The 16166-nt window shown below is 43.6% G+C and overlaps 1 protein-coding gene across 1 annotated transcript; it reads left to right on the forward strand.

Annotated features, from left to right (window-relative positions):
• The first annotated feature begins 2015 nt into the window (after positions 1–2015).
• LOC113998939 (trefoil factor 2-like) lies at positions 2016–5726 on the forward strand. Its single transcript, XM_027742040.2, has 4 exons — positions 2016–2098; positions 3068–3214; positions 4756–4905; positions 5584–5726. Exons 1-4 carry the CDS (start codon positions 2017–2019, stop codon positions 5724–5726), a joined length of 522 nt encoding a protein of 173 aa, XP_027597841.1. The 5' UTR covers position 2016.
• The last annotated feature ends 10440 nt before the right edge of the window (positions 5727–16166 follow it).

Here is a 16166-nt window from a genome sequence, read left to right on the forward strand (position 1 = left end):
CTGACTCACACGATGGGCCGATAACCTATTGAGAATTCCATGAAAGTCCAAAAGCAGCACGTTGTCCCCTGCAGGATGACAGCTTTCCTCTCGTGCAGGGGCAGCATTTCAGCCAAACTCACTCCTTGCACCATGAGAAGAAAGCTGATGGAAAAATTACTCATGACTTTTCTGGACCAGCCATCATGGTGGGCCTTTGGGATCAATGTTGATGTGGCACATAAGGAAAAACTGGGTTTTTAAGCTTTACCTCTGATGTTTTCTCTAAGTGATGAAGGTAAAAAGTGTGATGTGGACTGATGAGCGATGGAACACGGTCCTCCTCTGCCTGCACCTTGGTCTCTTGTGAAATGAAGGACGCACAAAATGTCTGGTTTATGAATTGTGACTTTCAATGAGAAGTGCCATCCATGTCTTGAACAGAGAGGGATATAAATAAACCCCATGAAGTATTAAATAAATTAATGATCAGAAAAATGAGCTCTATTATTTGTTTCCCCTTTAGACCAAAATCCCTCCCACTTTGTTGAAAATACTTTTCAACAAATAAATTACTTCCAAAACACAAGTGTAGAAGTAGAAAGTTCTCACTTTGACCTTTGTCAAGGAAAGAGGCACAAAACAAGCTCATATACAATAATCAAAGGCGTGAAGACACAATTCTGTCAAAGATTAAAAAAAAATGCATTGAGTCTCCTTTTTTGGTGAGGAACAGGAAGAGTTACCTGGTGGTTTTCCCATGGGAAAAGTGATGCTGCAGAGCACTGAAAGGGCCACAGCCAGCCCTCCTTGCTCTGCAGGGGCTTCCTGTGGGGGGTGGTTAAGAGGTGGTCCCACCATCCCACTGCTTGTCTCCCCCTCCCTGGCACTCTTCTGTTTGTGCTTAAGATTGAGAAGTATCTAGAAGTTAGGAAATGTTACAGTAAATGGTAGAAAAATGTCCAAAAATGAGATTAAAGCCTTGGGCAACCCAAGTCTCGAGGCCTGTTGTCCCAAGCAGGGAGGTTACCCTTGAAACCAGGAGAAAAACAACTGGGAAATTAATAGATCAAACGTGGTGCTTCAGAAGTTTGGGTTTGGCTGGTGGTGTTGGGTGGGTTGTGAAGAAATTCACTGCTTTGGGGGTTGGGCAGAGGGGATGGGAGCAGCCCCTGCCATGGTCCCCCTGAGACAGGACCTTGTGCAGGTCAGCAATTCTGAAATACTGGCTGGGACACTCAGGTCTGACCCCTGGATGAGCACAGTGCCTGTGGGGCAGGCTGAGGTCATACACGCCCTCTCCTTTCTTCTCTTGAGTCTCTGTGCTGTTGGTCTTGGACTTCTGTTTTTTTTTTCCCCTTGATCTTACCTTCTTTTCCTATACCCCCCTGAGTGGAAACCAACAGTGGCCTAAGCTGGCTCAGTATTTCACAGTCACACCTTCCACCTTCTGTGTTTATGCATTTCTTCAGGTGCACGGTTTGCCCTGTGGTCTCCTGAAGCTTGGAGATGTCACACCTCCAGCCCTCCTGCCTTACCTGCTTCAGAGTAAGCATAACCAAAACCCTAGGGCCAGGGAAAAATTCAGGCAGAAAAGATACACTTGGATAGGAAATGTAGGCACACATCTTTCAGTAGTGCCAACCATTTAAAGCTGCCCAGAGGTCTGAAATACTCTGATGGCCATGAAATCACCTGGCACCCAGAGCACCCAGAGCTCAAAGCCAGAGCCTCTGGCACCCAGAGGCAACCAGTAGCATCCACTTAATAGATCCTGGGATCACGTAATATATATGTATCTATAGGTACGTAATAGATTCGTGATCAATAGCTCAGGGGAGCCCAGAAATTTATCTCAGGGATATCATGATATTCATGGCAACATTTCCTAACTAAACAAAAGAAAACCCAGCCTCTGGGTGAAGCATCAGATGGAACAATGTTATCAGACCTCGCTGGGCAAACATGGGGAGTGTATAAAACCAGCTGCTTCCAGGGAAGGCAGCACCTCTCTGCTCTACCCACCTTCCAAGAGCAATGGATCTCAAGGTGGTCTGTGTTCTCTCTGCCACCCTCGTCATAGCCCTCAGCACCTTGGCAGAGGGAAATGCACCACCAAGTAAGTACATTCACCTACTGTTGCCTTCCAGGTATGTACGGGGGGGCTTGGTCCTACCAGCTGCAGCCAGAGCCTGTCTTTATTAATGTATCAGACAGCAAACAGCTTCTTCTGGTGAGACTTATCACCAAAGCTGGACTCTACTTTTCAATTTTTTCAGGGAAATCTATGGCAAAATGTTAAAGACTGCGGGTGCACTCCTGTGTTGGTGGAATAACCAGGAACCTGCTGCAAAGGCAGGGGGACAGACATGCCCAGGAGCTCTCTAGAACAGGACCACGGCTGGAACAGGAGCCAGTTTTGTCTAAATAGTCTTCTGACTATTGTTTTTTGCTGCTTTGCCATGTGAATACGATTCAAAGGAGTCTGTATGTCTCCTAATTAAGAAACAAGTCATTTAGACAGCTTCAGAAGTGAAAAGCAACTCAATGACACCTAGGGACAGCTCCAGAATGTCTTGGTTGTGGATGACTGTGCAGCAGACTTAAAATGTTAAAAGTGTAGTCATAACTATTTGCACAGAATAATACGTTTTTATAGTCACCTGGCAAGAATGCAAAGATTTTGTATCTTTACACCTGTTTGGATATCCACTGGACCCTTAACTCTTTTTCTCTTCACAAGACATGGGCAAATCAGCAACATTTATGAGCGTAATATTTGAAGTTCTTAGGTTTTCCCATTTGATGTGGTCAGTTCAAAGTCTACAAACTGGGCTGGTTTGGCTGCAAGTGGGACCACAGACTCTCAAAGGGTGCAGTACAGCCCTTGCCAAAATCAGTGAGAGTTTAAAAGCAGCTTTTAAACCACACAGGCTCTGGTCTTGGCAGGGAACAGAAAATGTACAGTTGCACAGATGGACAGAGTTTAGGAAAAGAGCATTGTTCCCAATGGTCATCTGATAACTGCACCTCCACAAAAAAGTGTCTAAACTGACACCCAGTAACTTGCTCCTTCTATCCTGAACAGCAAAATGCCAGTGTAAAATGCTCCCAAAGGAGAGGAAAAACTGTGGCTACCCAGGAATCTCAGCAGCAGAGTGCAAGAAAATGGGGTGCTGCTTCAACTCTTCGAACCCCAACGTTCCCTGGTGCTTCACTCCTAAACAGAAGAAAGGTAATTTCTCTGCCAGAAACACTGATTTGCCTCATGTTTGATTATCTAGAAATGTGTACGACCAGGGGGCAGTTCTGCTTTTCTTCTGAGGTGAGAAAAGTGGGACCAAACCTCTGTTAGAAGACCAGTGGTAGTAAAATGCGAAGTCAAGCCTTACTTACCCACCAAACTTCTGCCTCATCCTCTTCACACAATGTATTCCCTCTACCTTCAGGCTTCTGGTTCTCAAGCAACCCGTGCTGATTATTTAAAACATTTCACTGTCATTTGTGAGCTTGTTCACTGGTAGAGCAAGGGATCCTCAGCACTTATTTCAGTGGTTTTGCTATGTGGCTGAGGAGGACTTCTTAGATACCTGTACAAAAGGCCACAGGCATCCTCTAACTGCTAGGTTTTTGCTCTTTTCTCCAGCCTGTTTTGCTAATTGTTACTTCCTTCTTCTCCTTCATGTTTCCCAGCATTGTTGCACTTGGTTGTCCCTTTTTCTCTGCCATTTTTGCTCCCAGTCTTCACTCGATGCAATCTCCAAAATATCCCAGGGAAATCCTTTTCTCCATTAGTTTCTTCCTTCTAAAGCTTCTGAAGTCCTGTTTCCATTTGTTGCCATTGTTTTCTCAGGAAGGGGAAAAGCTGCCCTCCCACTCTTTCAAGGTTTGGGTGTATATTTTACAGAACTGTGTTAGATAACTGAGTGTAATTAACTGCGTTAATTAACTGAGTGTAAGCTACATTTACTGGGCTGACTCCTTCCTAGGAGAACTTCAGGGCAGTCTCAGCAGTTGCACAGGTGAAATGAGGGTGCAAAGGAAACGTTACCCAACAGAAGATCTTGATATAAATCAAGATTGGTCAACGGGGATCAGAATTGCTGGAGGGAAAAAAATGTTTTTGCTTTTGAACACTGCATTTCTTGTAAATCTTGAAGGATGAACGGCAGCACCTTATGCTGCCATTTCATAGAATTGCTTTTCTGAGCAGAACTGCTTTGAGAGAGAAGAATAGAGTATTCCAGCGGGGTGGTATAACCTCTTTACTTGTGATTTTACTTCTAATTGGCTGGAAGAGCTGTGATTTCCCCCTAAATGACCCACCTCCTTTGTGTAACTCAACTGGCATGCAGAGGAAGCTGGGTTGTCCCGTCCCTGCATTAGCCAGGCTGCTCTGGGGTTAGCACTGGGTCAGGTCATGGATATACCCTGGCCTGAAGCCAGCGGATGTGTTACCATTATGGGAGACACATGGCTTTTCACCCCACTGCTGGATATAGGAAAGATAAAGATGAGTTGCTACATGACACTTCTAGGGGCAAATTTTGCCTCTTCTGGTCCCTGAGTCACAGCAGCAATTCATCACCCTTTGGTATTTAGCTTTGCCTAACAGACGTAGTGAGGATTTGGGTGAAACTGTTCATCATGGCTGTCACATCTGCTCAGGGACCTCACCTTTGTGTCCTGCCTTTTATTTGTGAACTACATCACCAGGTAAACGGAGCATGAAGTGACACGTTCTCTTCCTTCCTTTGTTTTTTTCGCTTCACACAGTTAAGAAAGTGTGTCCCAGCGACCCTTACGCCAGGATAAACTGCGGCCACCCCGGCATTACATCCAAGGAGTGCACAAAGAAGGGCTGCTGCTTCAGGGCACGTCCTGCTGGGGTGCCCTGGTGCTTCTACCACCGTGTCACGGAGGAAGGTAATGAATGATCTGCACGAGACATCGTCCCTTGTGTCCCTGTGGAGGCCCCACAGCTCCTGGCAGGGCCTGTGCTCTGCCCAGGCTTGGTGTGCTGTGCCAGCCAGAGATTCCTTGTTCAGGGTGTGAGCAGAACAAGGTGGCTAAACCCTAAAAAAGCAGCTTCTTGCACAGAGAGGGGGGTGATGCCAATACATCTGAGCCAGGGACCTGTGGGCAATGTGGCTGCACAGGTAGTGTGGGCTCAGGTGTGAACTCAAGCTCTCAGCTAATGCCGTGGTAGAGGTGCAGCTGCCCAACTCGCATCTGCTTCATCATCATGGGAGATAAAAGGCTGTGCTTTGGAAATGTGGAATGAAACTTACAGTAATTTCTGATCCTCCACTGACTTTTTTTTTTTAATTAGAATTGAACCTTTCAGCATTATCTAATGTAGATAACCAATAGCCTCAGCCACAGCGTGTTTTGTACTGGGTACAATTCACCATCATATGGTTTTGCTGATCTGAGACACAGTTAGGGACCACATGTACAGATGGAGATTGGGGGAAACTGCTGAAATGTTGCCTTTTAGATGTCCTGCATCTAGGCAAAACAGTTCCTAGCATCTTGTGCAATTTACGGAGAAAACGTGTCACTTAATCTGCTTCTTCTCTTCAACTCTCCAGCTTGTTAAAGGAGAAACTTCCATCAAGAACTTTCCAAACTGTGGATCTACTTCAATGGAACAAGAGACGGAGGTCCCAGCTCAGACTTTGTATTTTGCAACAGACGTGATTTCTAGACTGTTTTTACCTGGGATTGACTCCTTTTGGATGTAAAGTTACTGGTAGCTTTTAGTCTCTCAGTAGGCTAGTACTGCACAGGTTTTCACTGTAATAAAAGAACTAAGAGACAATTTGTGGGGGTTTATGCTATCTTTATCTTGAAGCTGTGTATTTTTCTCTTTCCCATGAAAAATTTGGCACCTCAGCAACCTGTTGATGGCAGAGCAGTCACTAACACTTCCGAAAGGAACACCGCACTCAGCTTTTTGTGTTAGTTACACTTCACACTTGCAAGTGACTGCTTGAATTTGTTAGCTGATCCATGGCTTCACACAGGCCACTCGTCCTTCTGAACACTGAGAATATTCAGCATTTCCCATTATACAGATATAGCTGTGGGTTTGGGGTTTTTTTCCCCTCTGAGACATAGGGAAGGGTGCCTTTGTTAGCTGATCTGACTGGTCTGACTCAGACACCTCCTGCTCTGTGCATCACTCTGGTGCTGCCAGACCCTCAGTGCTGCTGCCAGCGGGGCATGGAGCAGCTCAGGAAGGCAGGAACCCATCTGGTAATGCGAAAAACCCAGAGAGCCCAGCAAAGAGACTTTAAAGGCACTGTTGAACCTCTAAGAAATCTGTTGGGGAACAAGATGGGTAACACGAGACTGCTGTGGCAGCAAGGCGTGCTCAGGGCTTAGCAGGGAAGAAGTACAGGGTTGTGCTGCAAGCACAGAAAAAAGAGTGGAGACACATAGAATCATAGAATGGTTTGGTTTAGAGGGACCTTTAAAGGTCATCTAGTCCAAACCTCCTGCAATGGGCAGGGACACCTTCCACTAGACCAGGTTGTTCAGAGCCCCCCCCATCCAACCTGCCCTTGAACTTTTCCAGAGGTGAGGCATCTACCACTTCCCTGGGCAACTTGTTGCAGTGTTTTACCACTCCCATTGTAAAAAGCTTTCCCCTTAACACGCCTCCTTAGAGATTTATCCCAGTACACTATTGTGAGGAGTATGATTATCCAAACAGGTAAAAATTAGTCATTCATAAAGCACTTTCAAAGGCTCAGTAATATGATTTGAATTGGTTATAACGTGATTGGGTAGTAACATGGATATTATGATAGGATATTGGTTGTAATATGAGCAATAAACTGGCCAGTCTACTGAAGGTCTTCGGAGGTGTTTGCCAGGGAAGGTTTGGTGCTGTAGCCCAGCTGAATTCAGAAGGCCCAAGCACAGTGTCCTCATGGTGATACTGCACTGCAAAAACTGGTGCCACAACTAGGTGCCTTCACCAGGTAACAGGGCCTTCACAGGAGTCTTGTTGGGAGAAGATGGGAGGCAGAGCCAAGGCAGAGCAAGGGGTGATCCCAAAACAGGAATGCACATTGAAGAGGAGTGTGCAGGACCTGCAGAGATGTGGCTACAGAAGGAGGGACTTTCCTCTCCTCCTCCCCTTCAGGGTCACTCTGAGGGCTCCCCTCAGCTGAATCAGTGTCCCTGGGCCCCATTCACAGCCCTCAGAGAGAAAAAGACACCTTGTGGGAATGCATTCCTCATTCCCTTCCTCAGGCTGGCCTATGATCCCAGGAAAGCTCGTTAGGCCTTCGCCTTGATTAATGGCACCTGGGCAGTTAAACTCCCCTTGAGCTTATCAGAAACACGGTCTGCTCCCAGAACTTCTGTTGTCTAATGAGCTTCTGTTTTCCAGCAAATAGCCATGAAACTTTCTTTTTGTATGAATAATAGCCTGAGAGGAGCAATAGTATTGTTATTGGATTTTTTGAGGAAAATTCCAGTATCTACTGACCCAGACTTTGGCCAGGATTAAAATTCACTGGTGACTAAAGCCAACCACCTTATGACCCTAAGAACAGAGGTCCTGAGTGAGGCCCTCAGAGCCCTCTGTCCAACAGTGACCCAAAGGTTTGTCTAGGGAGAGGTGATGGATAAGCACATAATGAGGTTTCTCTTCTACCGAAATGCAGGATTGTCACAAATATGAACCAGTTTTAACAAGCAAATATTAGAAGCCCAAATGAAGACTTAACCTTTTGTACCTGCAACTCTGTCTGCACGCCCACATCACTGCACAGTGAGGGCTGAATAGGTAAACAAAGTTCTGAATATTTTTCTGGAGAGGAAAAAAAGTAGGTCAGTGATGTGATTTCTGTCAGCAAAGGTGCTACTGTAACAGGAACTCATTTGTGTCAATTTGTGACACAAAGGCTTTGTGCTGATGAGGCCATTAGGCAGTGAATGACGTTTAAAATCACAAATGCCCAATAGTCCTAAACTGCAACCATGGCAGCTGACTGCAACCAATGCTTCAGCTTCTAATAAAGGCTGAATAGAAGGTGATTGACATTGCAGATTGATTGCCTGTGGTACTTCAGCGAGTGAAGATATTCTACTGGTCTTTAAAGCAATTGTAGCCAAGGGAAAGGTCTCAGAAATCATTCACTTTGAAGCGGTGGAGGAAAGCTGTATTTGGCTGACATGGTGAAATAACAGGGGAGAAAACTAGGACAGACAAGGAGCTCAGAGCAGATGGGTGCTAGCAACAAAGAGCAAACCTGTAGCCATGTGAAAAAGGGATATAACTGCAAACACCTCCAAAAACGTGGTTTTTAATGTGCCCACTTAGTTCACATCCCGGTCTCAAATGTCTCTGGGAAGGGTGTGCATCCTGCTACAGCAAGTATCACACACTCCTCTGGCGAGCGTTCAGAAGGAAGGTTTCAGACAAGGTGCTAAACTGAAGTGAAAAAGAATATGGAAACTGAAATCTTCCTCTGTTGAGAGCAGTTAAATCACATGGTGCTGCCACAGGTCTCTAGAAAGTTAATGGTTTTACTAAAACTTGAAAATACGACCAAGAAAAGCAGAAGGTAAAACAAAAGAACCAAACCTGACTCCTGCATCAGGATGTCAGTCAGGACATTCCAGGTAGAATGATGACCTCAAGATGCAGATTCAGTTTCCAGGAGATTACTCTCACTGTGAGACTGAGTCCAAAACAGAAAAATCACTTCTCTGAGGTGCAGGCTGCAAAACCTTCCTTAAGAGCAAAGTTCAGATGAGAATTTCAGAAGCTCTCAGGTGAGTTTCCCCAAGAAGAAATCTGCCAGAAACAAAAGTCCTCCTTGGGCAGAACAGTCTATTATTATTCTATAGACTTTTCCCCATCTGAGCCGCCTTCTAAAGCATGTGAAAGCTGCCAGTGTTGGTATACAAAACAGTGACTGCCCGAGTACTTTAGACAGCAGGGATGGTCCTCATCCCAGTACACTCCACCAGGTACACAATGGGACTAGAAATGTGTCCTCAGTACTAGAAGACAACAGGCAGCCAGCCAGACTTTGCTGTAAAAGGTGTGCTGCAAAGCAGAATGCATTCAAGTGCTAGGACCAGCTCAGTAGCACTCATAGGGGATGCGAAAGAGGACAGTGGTTTATTCCAGTGTCTTATGTCTTAGGGTGCTCCTTCTCCTGCCAGTGAATGGTAAAATTTCCATTTTTTCATTTAAAAAAAAATTTATTTCATAAAATTTCCATTTACTGGAGGTGGGCAGGGTAAGAAAACCAAGTACTTTTCTGCTGGAGACCAGTGTATCTATTCATCTAGCTGTGATGACTCCCTGTGCTTTGTGAGCAGCCTTTGTGGCACCCAGAAATCCCCCCCTGGAGAAGACACTAGACAAAGACAGGCTCTTTGCAGGGTCCTGGTCCCATCTGTCTCAGAACTGGGACTCCCGGGCTTCCTTCCACACATGCTTCCATCTCCGAGCACAATAAAAGGTTGTTTTGGTAAACAGAAATTTTGAGGGATTTAATACTAAAATACCACAACTGAAATGAAACTTTGGAAGTTTTGAATCAAAGTGTTTCACTGCAGCTGAACCTAACACCTTTTTTGTTGAGCTTGTTGCAGAAACTCTAGGAAATTCTTCAGGTTCAAAGCCCATGTAAATTTTTTAGGTATGACTCACTACTGGAGTGGACTGATGATTGTTTAAAAGCAGTTTTCATCAGTTCAATGGTTTTGGTCGATGAAGTTCCAGAAAGCTTCTTGAGAGGTAAATTTGGTAAGTAAAATCCAGCTCCTTCCTGCTACAAATTAGGATTTCCTCTGCTTTTCCCCCTTTTTCAGACTTGGTGTTACACCCCATCAAAGGGACACTTCACCAAGACACAGAATATTAGTTTTGACAAACAGAAGAAGCAAAATCAAAAACCTTGGTGTCACTTTTGTTTCTTCTCTAAGTACTTTGGGGTTCCTGCCCGATTCTTATGCAGGAGAAAGACAAAAAGCACCTTTAAGACTCTTGATGAAGCCATGAAATCTTCTTCATATTTGACTCTACAGATGCCATGGGGATGAGCCAGAAGGTTCTAGGAACAGGTGGAGCTTTATTCCACCTACCCAGCAGAGCAGAATGGGCAGTGGAGTAAGAGAATAATTGTGCTGGAAAGAATTAGGGGGAAACAGTGCAACTCCATGGGGTGTTTTGCAATCAGAGGCTGACAATGGATCAGCTTCATGCTTTGATAATACTTTCCACCTGTGGAAAAGATCAAGTATTGACTTCCTTCTCATCCTTCCCATGTGTGTGAGGGCACAGGCACAAAACTGGAACATCAGGAATCCATCAATGCCATCACACAAAGTTAACAGTGCATAACAAAATCCACAGATCTCGAAAAAACCTTCAAGGCACAGAAAAACATAAAAGAAACCAAATGAGGCTATGAAATTCCAAATACACTAAATAACAGAAATTGATGCAATTAGTGTCAATTTGACTAATCCAGCCCTTGACAGCTTTTCTGCCCTAAATAGAGCTGGCAACACACACTTTCCCACCAAGCCCTTCATTAAGGCTCTCCCAAGGGAAGATGCCAGTGCTAACAACTGACAGCACAGCAGCTGCTCATTGCTCACCTGGGCACTGCTCAGATCCCTGTGCCCTCCCATGCTGAACAAGGCCACCCTTCTTACTGTAGCCCCTTCCCTGGCTTCCTATGCCTTTCAACCTGCATTCCAAAGCAGGTTTTACATGGATAGCTATTAGAAAGCGCAGCATAAAATTTCCCTTATTTCCAAACGCTCTTTATTTTATGAATCTACTTGGAGTACACAGTGGATGGTAATTGCATGTGAGGTATATTAATTTTTGCAGCGTTGCTAATGAGAAGTTTATGGTTGGCTTATTTCATAGCACTGACTGCAATATAAAATACTTAAAAGTAATTTATGTTGCCACTCAGGCTATGAAGGACTACTGTTCCTCCCTTTCCCTTCCTGATCTACGGATAATAGTTGGCACAGGGAGGCATTTCATTCTTGGGACCATAATTGTCCGACCCAGTCTTATTTGTAGGCCTATAAAATGTAACATAAAGTATGATCTCTGTTATAATTAGAAAAATGTCTTGAATATGCAATCCTATTGCATCCTTAGGACAATTCATCCTTTAAGCATCACTGCTGATGTTCTTAATGACTGGACACTTAACTAACTTATAAAAGTTAGGGCTGTTATCCTTGAACTGTGGTGACCAAGGCAGGTAATTTTGTTGCTGTGGTGGGATGGCACAAGTGATGTTGTCTAGGCTTGGCTTTAAGTCCAACATACAAACACTACAAAACAGCCTTACACCTGCATGAAAAGCCACCCAGCCAAACTAAATATATGGCAAAGCACAGGACACCAACACTGGAGCCTCCTGCAGACACTGCAGTTCTTCAGGCCTTACACAGGTCGAGTTTTCTGCCCAAGAATTTCCCTCCTGGTGCACCAGGAAGCAGCAGCCCAGCAGAAACAGCAAGCAGGTCATTTCTTGGCCAACGTGGATCTTCAGGAGAAACACGAGAGGAAAAATACTGGCTTTTGAAAGCAGTTGAAGACTTTCATGGTGACAGAAACGCACAGAAGACTGCAGAAGAACACAGTACAGGTGTGGCTGAACAGTATTTGGTAAAACTGGGAATGGAAAGGTGTGACTGGCACAATAAAACGTGGTTTCTCTTCAGCAGGGAGGAAGGGAGAGAGAAATTCATGCATTCCAGAAGGTAAACAGGGAATGATCCTTTGCCGCCTTTGCCTCCTGCTGCTCCTGTAATGCAAGAGCACGGGGAACATCTGTTGACACTTGCAGGTAGCACAGACAAGATGAACAGCAGATTAGTCTGTGGAAGAAAAATCCATCAAAGATGGATGAAAATATAAAGCTTATCAATTGCACTGCTTCAGGAAGTCCTTAAATTGTGTAGGGTTTCTCAGAGAAGCACCCCTGTTTGGGTTAGAAGGGACATTTAAGATCATCGAGTTTCAACCCCCAATGTGACCACACTTAATGTTTTTAAGAATTTTAACTGTCAGAATCAAGGGGCAGGCAGTGAAAATGTTATCACTACCGACACACCTGGCACTTCCCTCTGGGAGAGAACAGGCACAAAGGCATCTCTCGGAAAATAATAACACTTTATTTGATTTTTTTTGTTTGTTTGTTTGTTACATTATCATAAATGTTCTCTAGTCTCAGAAAACAAAGCCCTAGTTTGGAAAATAATGCACATACAAATCTCTTCTTACAGGTATTAAGTATACAGAAATATACAAAGATTTCTCTATTACTGTGATACATCATCAGAATGCCCCACATCCCACATTTTTTACTCAGGTCCACTGTACCGGTAAAGCGTAAACTACAAAGGTAACAAGCAACCTGAAAAAGACATGGTTTATATAATATAATTACATATATGTATATATATATATCTACAACAGTGCAAATATATCACAGCGTGCAGGCAGCGATAGTCTCTAGAGAAGCATAATAAAATTGATTCATAGTAATGCAAATGCATTACAGAAACAAGAGACAACAATGACACATTAGATATACAGAATATGCACACTTTAGCACGCTGATTTAAAATCATACCTTGCATTGACTCTTGCTTTGAAAACAAAAGAACCAAATGTTAAATAATTCAGTAACAGATTCAAGGGCAGTATCTCACAATAAGGTCAACTGACTCAGATAAGGTGTTTGACAAATCTTTACTGACACAGGTAAAGGCTTGGTTCCACTGCAGGATTTGTTGTCTTCTTTTTAGATATATCAGTGTAATCTTCTTAGATTTAATTTATTTTTACTGTAATTTAGGAGCATTTTTTACATATTTTTAAAAAATTGTTCAACAACTAATTCACATTTTTAAAGATTGGTACAATTATCACTGAGGTCAGGAAAGCTGGTTGTTGGAAGCAATAGAAAGGAGTTTGTGTCATGATTACCCTCAATGGGCTACTAAAATAAGCTACAATGGGGTCAGGAAAAAAAGACATCACAGATGCCACTGAAGTAGAAAACCGCATCAACATTAGAAGTAAAAACTTCCTTGTTGCCTTACAATCTGCTTAGAAAGACATTTTAAGGTGGTTTTTTTTCTCCTTCTTGAAACAGTAAAGCAAACCCAGAGATCCAGCACATTGGGTATTTGGTAGCTTAAAGAAGTCTAAGAGTCATCCCTCCACCTCTAACTATCCCACATGGTTCCCAAGCAGCTCATTTTCCCACCCTCACGTGGACAGCAACCACAAATACCCAGCAGTAAGGACACAAGCAGTTGGTAGGCATGGGCTGAGCTGCATGAAAGTCCCCAGAAAGGAAATGGGTTGACAAAAACTTGTTTGGATTTTGAAGGCATAAACAACGCAGAGAAGAACGCAGGCTGAGCCATGGGCATGTCTTGTGCCAAAGGAGACACATTTTGACTGGTCACCCTCTGTTTTACTGTGCTGGCAACAGGTCTCAACAGAAATCTAAACCTCTTAAAGGAAAGTTCTACAGTTGACAGCTGCATAAGATCATCGTTCATCTTAAGACTCCAAAGTAACAAGAACACTGAAGGTACATTTTGTGCTATTACTCCTTCAGAAACGCTACTTGAAGAATGTACAGAAACAAAGTATTAAACAGAATTAAAATGAAACTTGCTGTGCTTGCACGCCCAATGTGCAACTTTTGGACTTGTAGTATGAAGAATGACACGTGGGGCTATAAAAATCACTCAGTGGGATACACTACAACAACCTCTTGTATTATGAAAATGGGTACTTAAGAGGAGAACAGCAGGAGGTGATCCCTGAAAATTCTACTGCCCCTGTCCACTAATAGCAGAGCTGATGACTAACTTCAGTGACACTCAGCACTTAATTTACGCACTCACTAGTGCTGTGTGGCAGTGTCACAGGCACCACGATGATCAGCCTGTCACAAACTGTTACAGAGGACATGACACGGTGTCATTTGCTGCCCACTTCTAGTTCCCAACAGCTTTTCACGTGATTATACTTTATAAATGCATCTCCACACAGAACTAAAGGAAAGAAATTCCTGAGCAATTGCACCCTGTCGGGCTGTTCTGGTAAGAAAATGGCATCCAGTAAAGGATGGAGATTCTCCTTAGTGCTGTATCTACAGAAACATTTTCCACTGACTTTTACAGCAGGAGCCAGATTCAGTTCTATTTGGGGTTTGGCCCTTTTAACTTCTCCCTGTGTAACCTCACAACATCCTTGCAGTCCTCCTGAGTTGCCTGACCCTTCTTCCAAAGGTGATACACTCTTATTTTGTTCCTTGAGTTCCAGCCAAAGCTCTCTGCTCAACCAGGCTGGTCTTCTTCTCCGCCGGCTTGTCTTTTGGATTTCCTTCTTAAGAACCTCCAGCCTCCCTGGACATCTCTGCCCTTCAGGATGGCCTCCCAAGAGACTCTGCCAACCAGGTTCCCAAACAGGCCAAAGGCTGCCCTCAGAAGTCCAAGGCAGCAGTTCTGCTGATCCCCCTCCTTATTTCCCCAAGAACCAAAAACTCTGTCATTTCATGATGTGCCCAAGACAACCTCCAGCCATCACGTCACCCACCAGTCCTTCTCTGCTCAGATCACCAGACTTCTTATAGAGTATTTCACCTGCCTCTTCACCCTGCTTGGGTGGTCTGTAACAGACTCCCTCCCTATTTACCTGTAAATAGGACAGGTAAGATCTCCTCTGTGAGGATCACTGGGGTGACACAGGTCAGTATATGCCACACTTCTTTCCAGAAAAAGTGTTTTGTAAAACACTAATTTCTGTTGACAACACAGGCTTTGACACAAAAGCATCACCTGATACATCCAGTACTTGGACTCAAGTGTTCATTATCTCCCACTTACATAACCAGTTCTTCTATTACATGGCTACATATTCCTCTCTTTTAACAAAAATCAATAACTTGGGCTCCAAATTCTAAGAACTGAAGAGCTTTTCAGCACCAGTCTTCTGTTACTCCCTTTGACCTATAAAGATGAAATTTTCTCAATTTCTTACAGGTAGAATCTGCTTTCCAAATCTTTTATTTAATTGTAAATAATAATGTTTCAAATAATTTTTAAAATCTTCCAGGGTGTTTCATATTATACGCAAGTTTTCCATAAAGAAAAAACAACAAAAAGAATATGAAGCACCTAAAGTCTTAACTGATGCACATAGTAACCAAAGCAACATGTCAAAACAAGTAAAAATATAATAAGGAGGCCAACAGGACACTAGAGTCTTCCTGCAATCCAAACAGAAATCATACATTCAGTCTTCAAGTGACCTTTAGAAACCTTTAGCCTCTTATGCAACTTTTAGTCAGACTGTGACTGATTCAAATGGTAAAAATGGCATTGATTTCAAACTGTTTATGGCTCTTTATACATGGTTATACAAATTGAGGATTTGAAGACTTCAGAACCTTGCTGGCCTTATTATTCTTCCACGTGAAGCCTCCAGAGCTTCACAATGTGCTGTTTAACACAACAGCACATGAATGCTCAGCTTTGAATGAACAGGAATGCATTTTATACCAGCCTGCTAGAATTTATTTCCACATGAAGAGAAAAAAGCCAGCCTGAGACTATGTTAAAAATCTTTGCAGTATATGAAAACATAATTGGGATGGATTTTAAATACTTCTGCCCCGCAGTAGCGACAAAAGAGAGATCATTAGTTAATTTGCAGGCTAAGGAGGGAAAGAACAATTACCTCATCTATGAGTACCACTGAGTTCCCAGAGAATTATTTCTTTACTGGGATACTACAGTCTGAAAGTGTTCCTTAGAATAGTAACTTCCAGCTAAGTGCTGTCAGCAGATGGCTGGGAAAAAGCATATCTAACAAAAAAAAGGAGTGACAAAAAATATTCCAGAGCCTGCATTTTCTTATTAGGAACACCCACCAGGACCAGACTTTTGGCTACCATAACACATACAAAGTTACAGTACAGGAGGACATGTTGCAGGCTGAAGAGGTAAGATAAGAAGGTCAACAGACAGAGGAACAGGCACAGATAACAAGACAGCATCCAGGGAACTCGTACTGCTAAACTGGTCTGGATGGGAGAAAACAGCATCGTGTAAGTCACCGGTGTCGGGATGGTCAGCAAAGTGACCTCCTGCAA

This window comes from Pipra filicauda, unplaced genomic scaffold (assembly GCF_003945595.2).
Source record: "Pipra filicauda isolate LSUMZ 115617 unplaced genomic scaffold, ASM394559v2 scaffold436_size1054928_pilon, whole genome shotgun sequence".
NCBI classification, from domain to species: Eukaryota; Metazoa; Chordata; class Aves; order Passeriformes; family Pipridae; genus Pipra; species Pipra filicauda.

Excerpts from the sequence above, each read along its gene's own strand:
- LOC113998939 (XM_027742040.2), top strand. The coding sequence starts at position 2,017 with ATGGATCTCAAGGTGGTCTGTGTTCTCTCTGCCACCCTCGTCATAGCC. Across the intron at positions 2,099-3,067 it reads AGAGGGAAATGCACCACCAA|CAAAATGCCAGTGTAAAATG; the intron begins GTAAGTACATTC and ends TATCCTGAACAG. Across the intron at positions 3,215-4,755 it reads CACTCCTAAACAGAAGAAAG|TTAAGAAAGTGTGTCCCAGC; the intron begins GTAATTTCTCTG and ends CGCTTCACACAG.